The 14,362-nt window shown below is 40.3% G+C and overlaps 1 protein-coding gene across 1 annotated transcript in view; it reads left to right on the top strand.

Moving 5' to 3' along the window:
* CPXM2 (carboxypeptidase X, M14 family member 2) overlaps positions 1-14,362 on the top strand; it is a 67,925-nt gene that overhangs the window by 40,319 nt on the left and 13,244 nt on the right. Inside the window, exons 4-8 of the mRNA XM_042019530.1 lie at positions 1,262-1,346; positions 2,331-2,481; positions 9,628-9,716; positions 12,403-12,526; positions 13,466-13,662. Of these exons, the coding sequence (XP_041875464.1) occupies positions 1,262-1,346; positions 2,331-2,481; positions 9,628-9,716; positions 12,403-12,526; positions 13,466-13,662 (646 nt within the window). The remainder of the gene's footprint in view (positions 1-1,261; positions 1,347-2,330; positions 2,482-9,627; positions 9,717-12,402; positions 12,527-13,465; positions 13,663-14,362) is intronic.

Here is a 14,362-nt window from a genome sequence, read left to right as displayed (position 1 = left end):
TGCTCAGAGGTAGTTTGCTAGTATTATTAAGTTATTTGAGTTTAGGTTATTGATTTAGTTCATTTTAAAAGAAAAAACAAAACAAACTGAAGTTGTATTTGTACAGGAGCAGTACAAGGAGAAGTTTTTAGGTGTGTCTGTCCTTCCAGGTACTCCTGATCTCCAGTATTTACACTCTGATGCTTCTCCAATACCTGCCTCAAAGGTGCCTGTTCTTCTCTCCAGTGCTGAGAGCTTTCCTTGCCCTGGTTTGACTCCCAGCCGTGGGAATGTAGCTTAGCCAAGAACCTGTGCTGAAGAAGGGCAGCTCTAGAGCCCTGCTGGTTGCACATGATCAGTTTATATCCATAAATATGGAATTTAATCATCCTGGACTGACTTCACGGTACAAACGTTCCTCCAAGCCACAAGTCTCCTCCCAGTGCCTGCCTGACCAGGTGTTACGGGAAAAAACAAATCACTACTGCTCTTCCTGAGTAACAAATCTGAGAGGAGAGGTGGGCATTACCTTCTCCAGCCTTGCCCAGGCCTGTACACACATTTCCATGGCTAATGCCCAAGCAGGGTGAAACTCCATGGCTTTAACTCCAGGGTATAGGAAGCAGAATTATACATCTCCTCCTACTCTTCTTTAGATGGATGCACACAAGGCATGACTGAAGTATTTGGCTTTTTTAGATGAAAGGGGATTTTGCTGTAAATCGGATAACATTAGAAAAATCAGCTATTGGGGATTGATCAGGATGTTGTAGGAGTGCAGTAGTCCTGTGATCAATTATCTCACTGTCCCTATCTCTTGCTAATAAATACAAGAATAACTGCAGGCTCCAGTTATTCTTCTATTGAAAGAAATGGAAATTTTGCTGGTTGAAATTCACAGATGTCTCATCCTCGAGGATTTATTACTTTTTTCCTATCTTCTCTGATAATAATAGCAGAACTAATAAATGCTCTGCAGCTGAAAAGATGATCTTTGAACACTGCATAAATCTGTTCTAGATAAGCCATTTATCCCAAACTCTGCATATAAAAGGAGAGGAGAGCAGCAAGTCTCTCACCTCCTGGAATCCCAGAATATTATCTCACTGGGATTTTGCTCCTATTTGCTAGGCTTTTTGAATTTTCTGTTGAATCCAGATTGGCATGACTTTGCCAAATGGGATTTCCACTGCTAGCAGCTTTATAAGCTTGATTATATTAAATAGTGTGCAGTCATTCTAAGTTATGAAAAGTAACTTATTTATTCTCTGTCTTTTTCAAGGAGTAACTGGGTGACCTCTTACAGAGTGCTGGTGAGCAATGACAGCCACGCGTGGACTGCTGTCAGAAACGAGTCTGGAGATGTGGTGAGTAGAATGAAACATGTTTTATGAAGAAGAGCAGAGGTAGGAAAGCAGGGACTGGCCACAGATTACTCAGTGTATGACTTAAAGGCAGCATTTCTCAGTGGTCCCATTGATTTTTAAGAGCAAATCCCAAGGTACAGAAATGGACACAGAATTGTCCAGGGGGAATGGGGAGACTGCACTCATCAAAGAGCAGTTCTGGCCTGAGCCACCATCAGCCTGGACCTGGAAGGTGATTTTATATTTTTATTATCTGTTCCGATTTGGCCAAATTTAGAAACACATCCTCTGACAGAAGGCAGGCTACAACCATCCCTCCCCCACCAGGTTAGGGAAAAAAATGAATTTTCCTCGAAGGAAAGTGAAAGAGATAAAAACTATTTATTTAACAAACACACAGGAAAAGGGATAATGATGCTAAATGATAAAACCTCTCGCTCTGCTGAGAGAAACCTGGGAAAATTCAGAGTCCTTTTGTAGATCTCTCTCCCCCTCCTTGGAGCTGGGATGGGGTGGTGGGCCCACCTCCAGGGCCACGGCCTCAGTAGAAAGTCCTCCCAATGTATTCTGATGTTGAAACAGTCCAGCAGAGAGAAAAGGAAAAAACGAAGTCCCAGAAAAGCATAAGTTCAACTCTCTGGAGGAAAAAGAGCTGAGGAAAAAAAAAACTGCCAAAAGCTGGCTGGAAAGAAAAGCAAGCCGGGTGCTTCCCTTCCCTCCCGCTCTCCTGCCACAGGTGGAAAAAAAGTCTCTATCTCTGTGTGACCTTGAAAAAGCTGCAAACTGCTTTGAAAAAGTTTTGCTCAGTTTTTCCTCCCCCCTCTCAGGCTCAGTTAAAAGGCATAGAAAGGCCCAGAAATTAATTTCTGGCATAGGCAGCGGTATGGGATACACATCACAAAGTCACCCCAAGACATTACCAGAACCGCTAAGAGACATTTTGAAGCACTGATGTTGCCACTTCCCCGTGTTTGGCCTGCCCAGATTTTCGAAGGGAACAGTGAGAAGGAGATCCCAGTGCTGAACATGCTGCCGGTGCCGCTGGTGGCGCGTTACATCCGCATCAACCCCCGCTCCTGGTTCGAAGAGGGCAGCATCTGCCTGAGGCTGGAAATCCTGGGCTGCCCCTTGCCAGGTAAGAGCCTTTATCAATTGCTGTTGGCATGGCTGCTGTGCCAAGACTCAAAAATTTCATTTCCTTTGGATAGCTTTGCTTTTGGTATAAAATTTCTCTTTAGTGAGTAGAGTCACGCAAAAAGAAACAGAAATATCTGCCCAAGCCAACAGACAGGATAACTTTTGATCTGCAAGCCATAGTATCTGTAAGTGCCTTTATTAATAAAACAAGATTGCATGGATGATCTAACAAGATTTTCTTTGTTGTTTGGGCTTAAATGCAGTGCAACAAATCTTCCTGAGTGCACATGTACAATGGAGGCAATAGGATTATGTATTGGGAAAGCTGGTTGCAGATGTCTCAAGCTTCTAAGGCAAGAAATTACAATTACATAACCTGATTTTTAATTTTTTTATTTTTTCTTCACTATATAGGCCATAGGACTTCCCTGAAACATTTTGAAGGCAAATCCTTTTGCTGAACTCATACTTAGCTTTCAGGGGGGAAGGAGGGGAGTAGGGGGTGAAAGGAATTTCTAGGATATTTCAGCATATTAAATCCAGCATCATCCCTGGTAAGTCCAAAGTGAAGGGAAATTGTCCTACGTTATGCAAGACTACTAAAAAAAACCAAACCAAAATCCTTCAATACTGCAAATTCTGGCAAAGCCATGATTCTGCTAAGCACATTGTGAATAGTCTTGTGGGGGGTTAATGTCTTCGTTTCTGTGTGTACATGTACATAAATGTTGAAAAAAACCTCTTTTCTCAAATCTTTTCTAAGTTGCTCACTACTCACTCCACACCTCTCATCTGCTTTTTTTGGTTGTTTTTGATCTCAGATTCTGGCACCATGGGGATCTTTTTGCCAGAGTCTATGAATAGTGTTTTAAGAAATACTAGAGACAGAAAAAACTGCCTTTCCATTGGTGCTTTAATTGTTCCTGCCTCTGTTCAGAACTTGCTGCCTCCAGTTCCTCTGGTCATGTAGGGTCTTCACATGCCAAGCAGACATAGCTTGATTTTTGTCCTTTGGATATTTAAACACTCAGGAAAAAAAAAAACCAACAAACTTTTTGGGGCATGGAAGGGATAATTCTCTGCCAAAGAGAAGTGTGGGGCAAGTATTGTCATACAATTCTGTCTGTAGTTGTGTTATCAAGAAGCACTGAAATTTAGCAGCAAGTAGATAACTGCTGTCAGTGGGTAAAAAATGCATCCTGGACTTGATGGCAGTGACCAAAGGTGCCCTGTGCATGTGAACTTCCCTGGTTTTGAGAGGATTCTGATTTCTTTTAGCTGTGGGTTTAGAACACTGCACCTCTGTGGGTTGCTTGTTTGCCATTGTGATGGGCAATTCCACAGACAATATTCCCCCTCAGCTCTTGAAGGAACTCTCAGCAGTGATTTATCCCAAATTCCTGTGGGTTTGCAGAGGATCCACTCTCTATAAACCAGGGTGTGAGGCTGAAGGGAAAGGAACCTTTCTTCAGCACCATGACTTTTTACTGGCACACAGGACACACACAGAGGGCTCCAGGGAATGACAGAGATGGCACCCAAACTGTTTTGTAGGGTAATTTCTAGGGAAATCTTCATGATCCCTTTCTGTTCCCTAAAACTGCATCTAAACAGGAAAAAGCAAACATGGCAGTATTTGGAAAGGTGATTTTTGTTAAGTGCAGCAGTTTTTTACTCTGGATTCTTACTGGATTTGCACCCATCCAGGGCCAAATTCTGCTTGGCAGTGTTGGCATTGGTTACCCTTCAGCTTCACGGGGCTGTGTCAGTGGGTGAAGCTGGGAACACATCAGCACTTTCACCACTGTCCTGCTGAGTGCTCTTCCAGCTTTTCACAGATCTTGGATTCGCATGGAAGCAGCATCAGTGCGTCCTCCTGGTAGTCATTTATTGAGTTAATTGCCGGCAGTGGCTGATTCAGTATATTCCTGAAAGAAAATACCAGAATCATTCATTGAGAAACACAATGGGAGTGGGGTGTGTTCATTCAAAATGTAATTGGACTGAAGAACTAATAGGTTTTGATAAGTGCTGACCCATCTTTTTAGCTCAGAAAGAGCTGGCATTTCTTTCTCCTTGCTCATTTTGTTCCTCGCACGCAAGGCGCCCGGAACAAAGCTGTTCCTCAGGTTCCAGAAGCCTTTCCATGCACGTTTTCTTCCTGTAGGATGGGGCTTTTTTTTTTTTGCAGCTCCCTCTAAGTGGATTCCTCACCACTTCTTGGTGCCATTTTGCTCATTCCAACTTAAATATCCGGTTGGTTTGGCTGCGGGAGCAGTGGCTTTGTGCTGCTCTAACACTTTGTCTTGACTGTGGGACTGGAAATCAAAGGCTCTTCTTTTCTGACCGCTTCTTTTTCCATAAAAATGACCAATTTTCCTAAATTCTCCAAAATCAGGAAGTGGAGCTCTGTTAGTTCACTCACCTCTAGCCTTTCCAAAGCCCAGAGACACAGGGAAATATCTGTGGGGAAATACCCCAACAGCTAAAGGAGGGTGAGAGGAAAGAAACCCAATTTTCAGGAGCATTAATTCCTTTTCATGTCTTCTAGACATGTAATTTTAAGGTTTATGTTTTTATTAGTCCCTGAATATATTAAACCATTTGCATTCAGTCTGTGCTCTGTATCAGCTTTCCATCAAGCAGGCTCACGAGGGAGGGTAATAAAGGAATAAGGAGAAAGGATAAAAGATAAAGAAAAAACCTGACTAAGATATTAATATTCTAGGAGAGGTTGTTAGCACTGTCAGAATGAGACGGAAATGGTTAAAGACAGCTAGAACCCATTCCTGTGGGCAGGGCTCTCTCCATAAAACCTGCTGCACATGGTAGATGCACCAAAAATCAGATAAATCATGAGAAAACACTATTTGGACAATTGGAACACAGAAGTCACTCAGTATTATGTAAGATAATTGTAATTTTTATCAGTGAAATGCTTATCGCTTATCCATAACGTACATTTTTGTTGTGCCATAGACTAGTTTGGACAAACAACCTTTTCTAGACTGTTACAGTAGCTCTAATAAAATAAAAAAACCCCTGTGTTATCCAGCTGTGACAGTGCTGTCATTTGGGCAACAGGAGGGATTTGCTGCTTCACCAAGGGAAGGACACTTCTCCCCGGAGGAAAAACACCAGAAAATCCTACCTATAGCAACAATCAGTGCTGCCATGTCTCACTGGGCAAAAAGAGGACAAAAACCACAAGCATTTAATTCCCTCTCTGCTTTCCAAAAATGCTGGGTATTTACACAGATGGAGACTGACACACACAATCTTTTGCAATTGCCTCAGAGGATGGATGTGCTTTCCTTGCCTTTTCTTTCCCAAACCTAAGGAAGGTCAAAAAGAAATTGCATATGATCAAAAGTACCCAGAGATGGGAGAGAGAAAATTGGTTGAGTTCTTCATGCATTTATTTATATTCAAGTATTCAAGGCATGAGGCAATTATTTTAATGGAATAAATTTGTGATGAAATTTAATTTTTAATAGTTCTTATATAGAAAACTATCACTGGTACCATGATTATGCCATTACTTTGAACCCAAGATAAAAAATGAACTTTAACAACTCTGTAATGGAGTACTGTGTGTTGCAGTGGCTTCAGTCTTATTTTTATTGCTTCTCTCTTAGTGCCAGGCTAGCTGGTCAAGTCTAGACTTGTGTTCATTTTTTGATAAAAATGTGGCTTTCTGCAAATATCTTTCATTATAAATGGTCATGTAAACAGCACTTCTAAATCCAGAAAACTACTTCTGAGAGTAAAAGGAGAAATTAATCAATTTATAGTTGAAAACAATTATTTTATTGCTGATTTCATGTGTGATGTTAATGCTCACAAGGCTGCCATGAAATAGATCATGTGGAAAAAAACTTAGGATCACCTGATGTGGCTGCCAGCAGATTTATTTCAAGATTGCACATGTGCTGTCTGTGAGATGTTCAATTTAGTGAAGACAAGTCAAATTCACTTAAATTACATGGAAATTAAAAAAAATCAGTCATTTGCAAAATAGCACGTTGAGGTTTTAAGGCAGTCTAAAGGATTTGGATCAGAACATTCTTTCTATCAAAAGCTTCTCTCAATCACTTGCATTGCCTTCATTATGTCCTGCATTTGGAGCACCACTTCTGAGAAGCTGAAACCCACTGGAAGCATCAGGGCTCCACTGGCTGAGGTGCTGTAGAGCTGTAATAAGTGAAAATCCCCTTTTATTCATCAACTGCCGAGCAACTGATCCTTTCTGGAACTTTTTTATGGGCAGTTTTCAGAGCCCTCATGCTGCAAAGTAGTTGGGCATTAACCTACTTGGAGTTCTGCATCCAGCCCTGGGGTCCCCAGCACAAGAAGGACAAGGAGCTGCTGGAGAAAATCCAGAGGAGGCCTCAGAGATGATCAGAGGGATGGAGCAGCTCTGCCATGAGGAAAGTCTGGGAGAATTGGGATTGTTCTGCCTGGAGAGGAGAAGCCTTTGGGGTGATGTAATTGTGACCTTCCAGTAGCTGAAGGAGCCGACAAGAAAGAAGGAAAGAGACTTTGGACAAGGGCCTGGAGTGACAGGACAGGGGGGAATGGCTTCCCACTGCCAGAAGGCAGGGATAGATGGGATTTTGGGAAGAAATTCTTCCCTGTGAGTGTGGTGGAGCCTTGGCACAGGGTGCCCAGAGCAGCTGGGGCTGCCCCTGGATCCCTGACAGTGCCCAAGGCCGGGTTGGACGGGGCTTGGAGCAGCCTGGGACAGTGGGAGGTGTCCCTGCCCATGGCAGGGGGTGGCACTGGATGGACTTTGAGGTCCCTTCCAAACCAGGCTGTTCTGTGGCCCTATGAACCTATGATTTAACAGCTTTAGTCACTTGTCCATCCTTACAAAGAATAGAAGGATGAAGGGAACAAGGTGCATCTACCAGCAAACTTCATCACTTCTACCAGTGGTGCAACTATAGATTATTACTGATATATCCCTCTGTATAAATGTGAGTGCCACAGTTCTGCAGGATCTTTTCTCCTTGGAAGAAAAAGAGACTTTCTGTGCAATTTCTGCGAATAAATCAGTATATTTCTATTATAACCCTTCTGTGGTTTGAGTTTCTCAATCTCTTATTCTCTCTTTTATTAAAAAAAATTTTTTTTGCTAAAGTGGATCCATCCAGCTGTGCACAAGCCTTGTTTGCCTTTCTACATTTTAGCTTTTAATGTTCTAATCTGTATTCCTGTTGCAGCAGAAATCCAGTGATCCAAGCAGGCTACAGCAGAGCCTGGCAAAATATGAGTGTTAATTCCCTAGGGAACTGTCAAATTGAGCTCTGTTGTTGAGGAAGGGCCAGAGATACAATCATTCTCACTGCACAATTTTTTTAAGTTTCCACCAGCTCTACAGCATTCACAGTTATTCCCATGATATTAGTGTTTGATGTATGGAAAAAGAGCCAGGCTTTGACAGGAATGGGATTAAAGTATCAGGGAAAAAAAAAATCAGTTGCTGTATATTTTGGCTTGTGGTGATAGAGAAAACCTTCAACATCCTGGCAGTTTTATGATGTTTATTTTTATATTTTTACAACGTGGGGATATTTTTTCAATTATGAAGATATTCTGTGGGGCATTAAACACATTGTCTCTTTTGAGAAGATGTGGGGGGTTTTTTTATGATTTCCATTTCTCATCCATTAGTATATTAATGAATAATTTCTACAAATTAGCATGGGTTTTGATGAGACAAGATTTTTTTTGGACATTTGTCAGTTGTATTTGTAGAGCAGCCTTCATGTGACCTTCCAACATCTCTACTGTAGATTAGGAAATGGAAGTGGAAACAAGGATGGGTCCTGTTACTGTGAAGCTTAATGGAACTTGCATTTTTCATTACATAAATAACTTAAATAGTGCAAAAGACCCCCCAAAAATTTAGAATTTTATGGGAGTATTTAGTGGGTTTAATGTCAGAAATATGAAACTTGAAAATGTTGTAAAGTATTTTGCAGTGTTATGGGGTTTCCATAACTTCATTAAGGGTTTGTTGCTGTGGGATGGTGCCTACGTGCTCGTCTGACTCAGAATTATTCTTTTTTCCCCCCAAAAAAGGCACAACTGGCAGGTGATAATGTTTAAAACCATTTTCCTTCTCCTGAGACCATGTCTTTTTGTGTTGCAATGAGACAGGATGATACTTAGACTTTTTCATATTTCACTTCTCCCCCAATAATTTTAAACCAATGAAGATGATTTTGTGTGAAGGCAAACAATTTTTCATGGAAGCCTGACAGCCACTGGCTTGACAAATGATTACTCAAAATTCCAGACATCCCAGATGTGGCCACTTAAGGAATGTGTCTGATGTTTTCCAACTAGACTTGTTTGTCTCTGAAAAGAAATCAAAATAGATTAGGCTAGGAGCACATTTATCAGGAACTTCAAAGCTGAGCCATAAGAGTCTTGGCCTGGTTTTTATTTCCAGGTGAAGGGCCTGGAATGCCAAGGAGACAAAAGATTCATTTCTAACCACATATCCTCCTTTGGTGCTTCAAAATGCACAAATTATAAATAATAGCCATAAATAAGTGAATAAGTAAATTTTTAAGCGACAAAGGCCTCTGACTTGCACAAGAACTGTTTTGGAAGATAATTGGGAATGTTTAATATGCACAGTTGTTCCTTTCCATGTTTCACAAGCAGCGCATAGGCTTGGAAAACACTCATCAGGAAAGCTAAAATTCCTTGCAATAGTAAATTAATCAAGTGGACACAGAATATTTATTGTGGCTTTTTCCTCTAATTTGATTTTTCTCCTACTCTTTTAACTTGCATCTGACTCATCATTTCCCAATGACTTTTCCCCTCCTCTGCAGCTTAAGGCTGCCCTTCTGCTTTTCTGTTGAAGTTGAGTTTTGTGTGCAGAGGAGCTGTCTGGAAAGCTGATGCCTCCTCCTTGCTTTTGTTTGGATCTGTATGAATTGATTTGTGCAGTGATTAGAAATATTTAAAATCAGTTGGGTTTTGAGTTTTTCTTATAGAAAACCTGTTTTAAGTACACACAGGACTGTGAGATTCAGATTTCCACGTTCCTTACATGCATTGTGCCAAAGCACCTCCACATTTGAAATTCCTAAGCAGGTGAAAACTCTTCTATTTCTTTTCTCAGATCCAAATAATTATTACCACAGAAGAAATGAAATGACAACCACTGATAATCTGGACTTTAAGCATCACAACTACAAGGAAATGAGGCAGGTAGGCAGAGGCTGGTGTGTGATGGAGGGTGGATGGGTGCAGGCTTTTCAGCCCCGTGGAATCCGAATTCCAGCTCTTGAAAATATTATTAAACTCTGTCTGCAATATGTTTTAAAATATTTTCCCTGTTTTAATTGATTAAAAGCAACAGTCAAATAAAATCCCAAAGTCTTGATTTGTACATAAACTAACCTGAAAAATGTGACACTACATGACAGAGGGAGTATTTTCATATAAGGTGCCACTCCTTTTCTTCCATGTGTAATTGAGTGGTGAATGACACAGTGGTTTCTCCTTCTAGATTTGGCTCTGGTTTAGCCATCAGTTTTCTCAATTATTTCAGTGGGTTTGGATAATCAGAATAAACTCTAGAGTCCAATTCCATATTCACAGTTGTGAAAATTAGCAAAACTTCACCAAAAACACCAGAAAAAACCCCCCTGTTAATATAATTTTAACTCTACCAGGCTTGTTAATCTTGTTTCTTTTAACTTCACACAGCCAGCCTTGTTCTTGGCTTTGTTATTGTTTTTAATCTTGCTTCATATCACCACAGACACAAGTGTGTGTTATCCTGAAGAAATATTTCTGCCTGCTTTCTCTTCAAATATAAAGATAATATGTTTGGACTTGATGTGTGTGAATCACTTGCTGTGTGCTGGATTTTCAGTGTATTTATACTGCATGAATCACCACTGGTTTTTATTGAGCAATTGTGTACTGAGTCACACATTTATTTTGGTAGAGATTTCATGGCCCATATTTCTTAGCGCAAAGATTAGATGAGTAGGAACTCAATTGGCATAATTACTGTCAAGAACAATAAAATAAAATGTATTTATGTTGTCATTGCTGAAAGACAAGTTGGTCAGGTTAGAAATATCTTGGGGAAAAAAACCCCCACAGCTTTAAACCAGAGTGTTTTTGCACTCTTCATACAAGTGGAAAATCTGTGACAGTGGCTGAGAGAAGTGAACTGGGTGCTCTCCCAATTTCTGTTTTCCTCTGTGTCAAAATAATTAATTTGTTTGGAGCTCATTGGATTTTAATTGCTGGTGGGCAGAATATTGTAGGTTGCATTGCAACAAGTCTTATATTCCTAAAACTATTCTCAAAACTTCAGTGCAAAATGGAATAATAACTGCCAGAGGCAACTTCTTATTAAAAACAAACAAACAAACAACATAACCAAAAATAACAACCAAAAAAATCCCCAACCCCCAGAAATATACACTATTGTCACTTTTCATAGCTACTTCACCACCAGCCATCTCAGAAAAATGCTGTTCTTTGAAGTGATTTATTATAAATACTGAAGGAGGAGGAGATGGTGTTCTCTGGGCCAGGTTTTGGAAGCATTAAATTACATTGCAATAAATCAAGTATTTGTGAGATGGAGGGATTTTCTCGGTGTCAGGTTATTTTAATAGAACTCTCTGGTTAGGAAGATGAAATTTATGGCTCCAGTTTTCTCCTTGTAAAAGAGCATTCAATATTCTTCTTCCAGTCAATGGGACCACCCGCTGTATCTTGTGTGCAGAAGTCAGAATTGGTTTACAGGCCAAAATATTTATTATGTGCTGGTTTCTATGTCTATATTTCTATGTATCCATGTGTCACAGGGCACTGTTACGTGTTTTGATGTGGACATTTGAGTACAACCTTGCCTTTGAGACAACAAACTCAGATCACAGGTGAAATATTGTGCCATTTCTAGGAAACGGGTATGAGAAGATCAAATATGAAATATGCGCGTTTTCAGGATTGTATTTCCATAAACAATTACCTCCACTGCAGAGTCCCAGTAAAGGTTACTACTGAGGCTCTAACGCAGGAAAAGTTCTTTGACTCAGAAAATGATCACATGTTTGCAATTAGAGAGAGGGTGAGGAGTTTACCGAGGCCAAAGCAAACATTTCCACTGAATGTAATATACTTTGAACTTGGTTCTGGGCATTTTTCTCACTATTAATGGGCATTTCCATACTTTCAACCACTTTTCTAAATTGATGTTCTTGGTATCCTGTGAGCACTGGAGTGCCAGGCACGTCAGGAAAGCTTCTGCTCCGTGGAAGTTTCAGAGGCAGAAGATTCTGTGCTGGGTCTCAGAGACAGCTCTGAGACAACAGGCTCACATTCCCCATTTCTCAGCTTGTGGAGCTACATGGATGCAGGGAAATATCAGCCAGCTGAGTTTCCTTCAATCTGAAGAAGATGTGAGGAGAGAAATTAGTAAACACAGGTCTGGGTCAGTAACATTATTTATACAGTACAGTTTTAGCCTTTGGCTAAAATAGAACTGCTTTTAATACAATGTCTCTACTTGCTGGCAGAGTGAAAAAAATAAAATTTCTATTGGAGGGAACGTGGCAATCTGCAAAATAAATGCATTTCTGTGCACTGGCACCCTGGGTCACAAGTCCCTTACCTACAGTACATCACAAAGTGTGGTTGTTTTAATTACTCTCCATTATTTTAATTACTCTCCATTGCATAATGTTTTAAAAATGTGATAGCAGAGCTATAAATTCATGAACTACACATAAAACTTTACAACTAAGACATAATCAGAGAAGCAAATGAAGTGTTTATGCCACATCCTATTTAGAATGAACCAGTTCATAGTGGATCTATTTTGATGCTGCATTGTCTAAATATGTCTCTTTTTTTTTGTTGTTGTTGGCAGTTGATGAAAACTGTGAATAAAATGTGCCCAAATATCACAAGAATTTACAATATTGGAAAAAGCAACCAAGGACTGAAGCTGTATGCTGTCGAGATTTCTGACAACCCAGGAGAACACGAAGTTGGTTAGGATTTTAGTCTTAACTAAATCTGTTGAAGGGTGTTGGGATTTGGCTTTTTTCCCCCTCCCCTTTCTCTGTGTCTGCACTAATTATCACTGATGGAATTATGTTCAGGGCAGCAAAGATTTCAAATGTATGTGGGAGGAACCTCAGTGCTGCATTTCTAAATTGGGAAGAGGAGGGCGAGCACAATTAGAAGAGGTTTTGAATGTGGGATCAATTCTTTAATGATCATTCTTTACACTAATAAAATAAAAGTGAATTTTAGTGCTGGGGGATGGTTTTTAGTTGTGGGGATTGATGTAGCTTTGGATAGAAATTTACCTTTTTCATGTGGGGTGAATGCATTGCAAGCAGGGATAGGCCAAACCTCCAAATAACTTTTCGTTTGTGAGGGCTGGGGTTCAATTTCTTGCCATGATACAATCCTTCAGCATAGAAACTCATTGAGTCTTTGGTGTTTCCCACTATCATAGTGCCTGGGACAGCTGCTGGAAAAAAAGGAATTTTGTGCTTTGATGTATCCATGAATATCCTGATATTTATGTTTATATACATTTAAATTGGTTGTTAGGAAAATTCTCTTCTGTCCCAAAGAGCTGCTAACAATGGCTTCTTCATGTGATTTGAGACTATCAGAACAGTTAAAAACTACCTCTAATGTGCCCAAATTGAGAGTATAATTAAAAATATGTTTAATCAAAAATGGGTTTTGGAGGTTTTACACAATGGCTTTGGATATCACAGATACAAAAGCCTGTTCTAAAATAGAAACAGAAAGCAATTTATTTCTCCAAAGTGACATTTTCACCTCTCCTCTGTGCAGTTAAGACATTTCTCCAACACTCCTTAAGTAGAATGTTGCTGACTGGCACCAATGCCATCTGATAGAGATTTGATTTGCTGCTCTGACTACAACTCTGCTCCGTGGTTTTTCCACAGGGGAGCCAGAATTCCACTACATTGCAGGAGCTCATGGGAATGAAGTGCTTGGGCGAGAGCTAATCCTTCTGCTGATGCAGTTCATGTGCCAGGAGTACCTGGCTGGGAACCCACGCATTGTGCACCTCATTCAGGACACGAGGATCCACCTGCTGCCCTCGGTGAACCCTGATGGATATGACAAGGCTTATAAAGCGGTAAGAGGATTATGAACACATCGAGGAATTCTTTTCATTCCAGGAGATGAGTCAAAAATGCCCCTCTTGTCATTATTTTCTTCAAAGCCCGCATTTTACAAGTGATCAAAATTTAAAAATGAAAAGATGAGCGCATCAAAGTAAACACAAACCACTGAAACATCTCAGGGAAAAGCCGAAAGAAACAGAATTTTATGTGATGTTGGCTAACAGGAGAATGAACATGGAAAGAAGGGTCACAAAGTCTGCCAGAACAAACCATCCTGAGGTGTACAGAGTGATGGGAACACCATTATGGAAAATGGAAAATTCGTACAGTCTGTTTCTCACGAGAAACCAAGCTCAGCACGTGAAAATTTGCATTCCTCTGCAGCTGAAATTTAATAGTGTGCCTTTAAGGAGAGCACAGTGTGTTGGGCATCGTAATAATTCAGTCTGGATAAAGACAGACACCAGGAAAAATTGTAGGGGCTGGTCAAATGCACTGGAAAACCTTCCAGAAAAGTCTGCAGAAGACTGGAACAGAAAAGTCAGAATCATAGTCATGGTAGGGGATGTGTGCTGTCTCCATTGAGAGACATATTTTGGCTAACCTCAAGTAAATTTTCATGGGTTTTCCTTCACCTCATTCAAGATTTCATACAAATTTTTTTTTAAAAGTGCCAGTTATATTTATTTCAGTTAATTAAATAATTCATCT

The sequence above is a fragment of the Corvus kubaryi genome, unplaced genomic scaffold (genome assembly GCF_017639235.1).
Source record: "Corvus kubaryi isolate FWS band 111438036 unplaced genomic scaffold, C.kubaryi_AGA036_p1.0 138, whole genome shotgun sequence".
Classification (NCBI taxonomy): Eukaryota; Metazoa; Chordata; class Aves; order Passeriformes; family Corvidae; genus Corvus; species Corvus kubaryi.
This window is presented reverse-complemented; position numbering and strand designations above follow the sequence as displayed.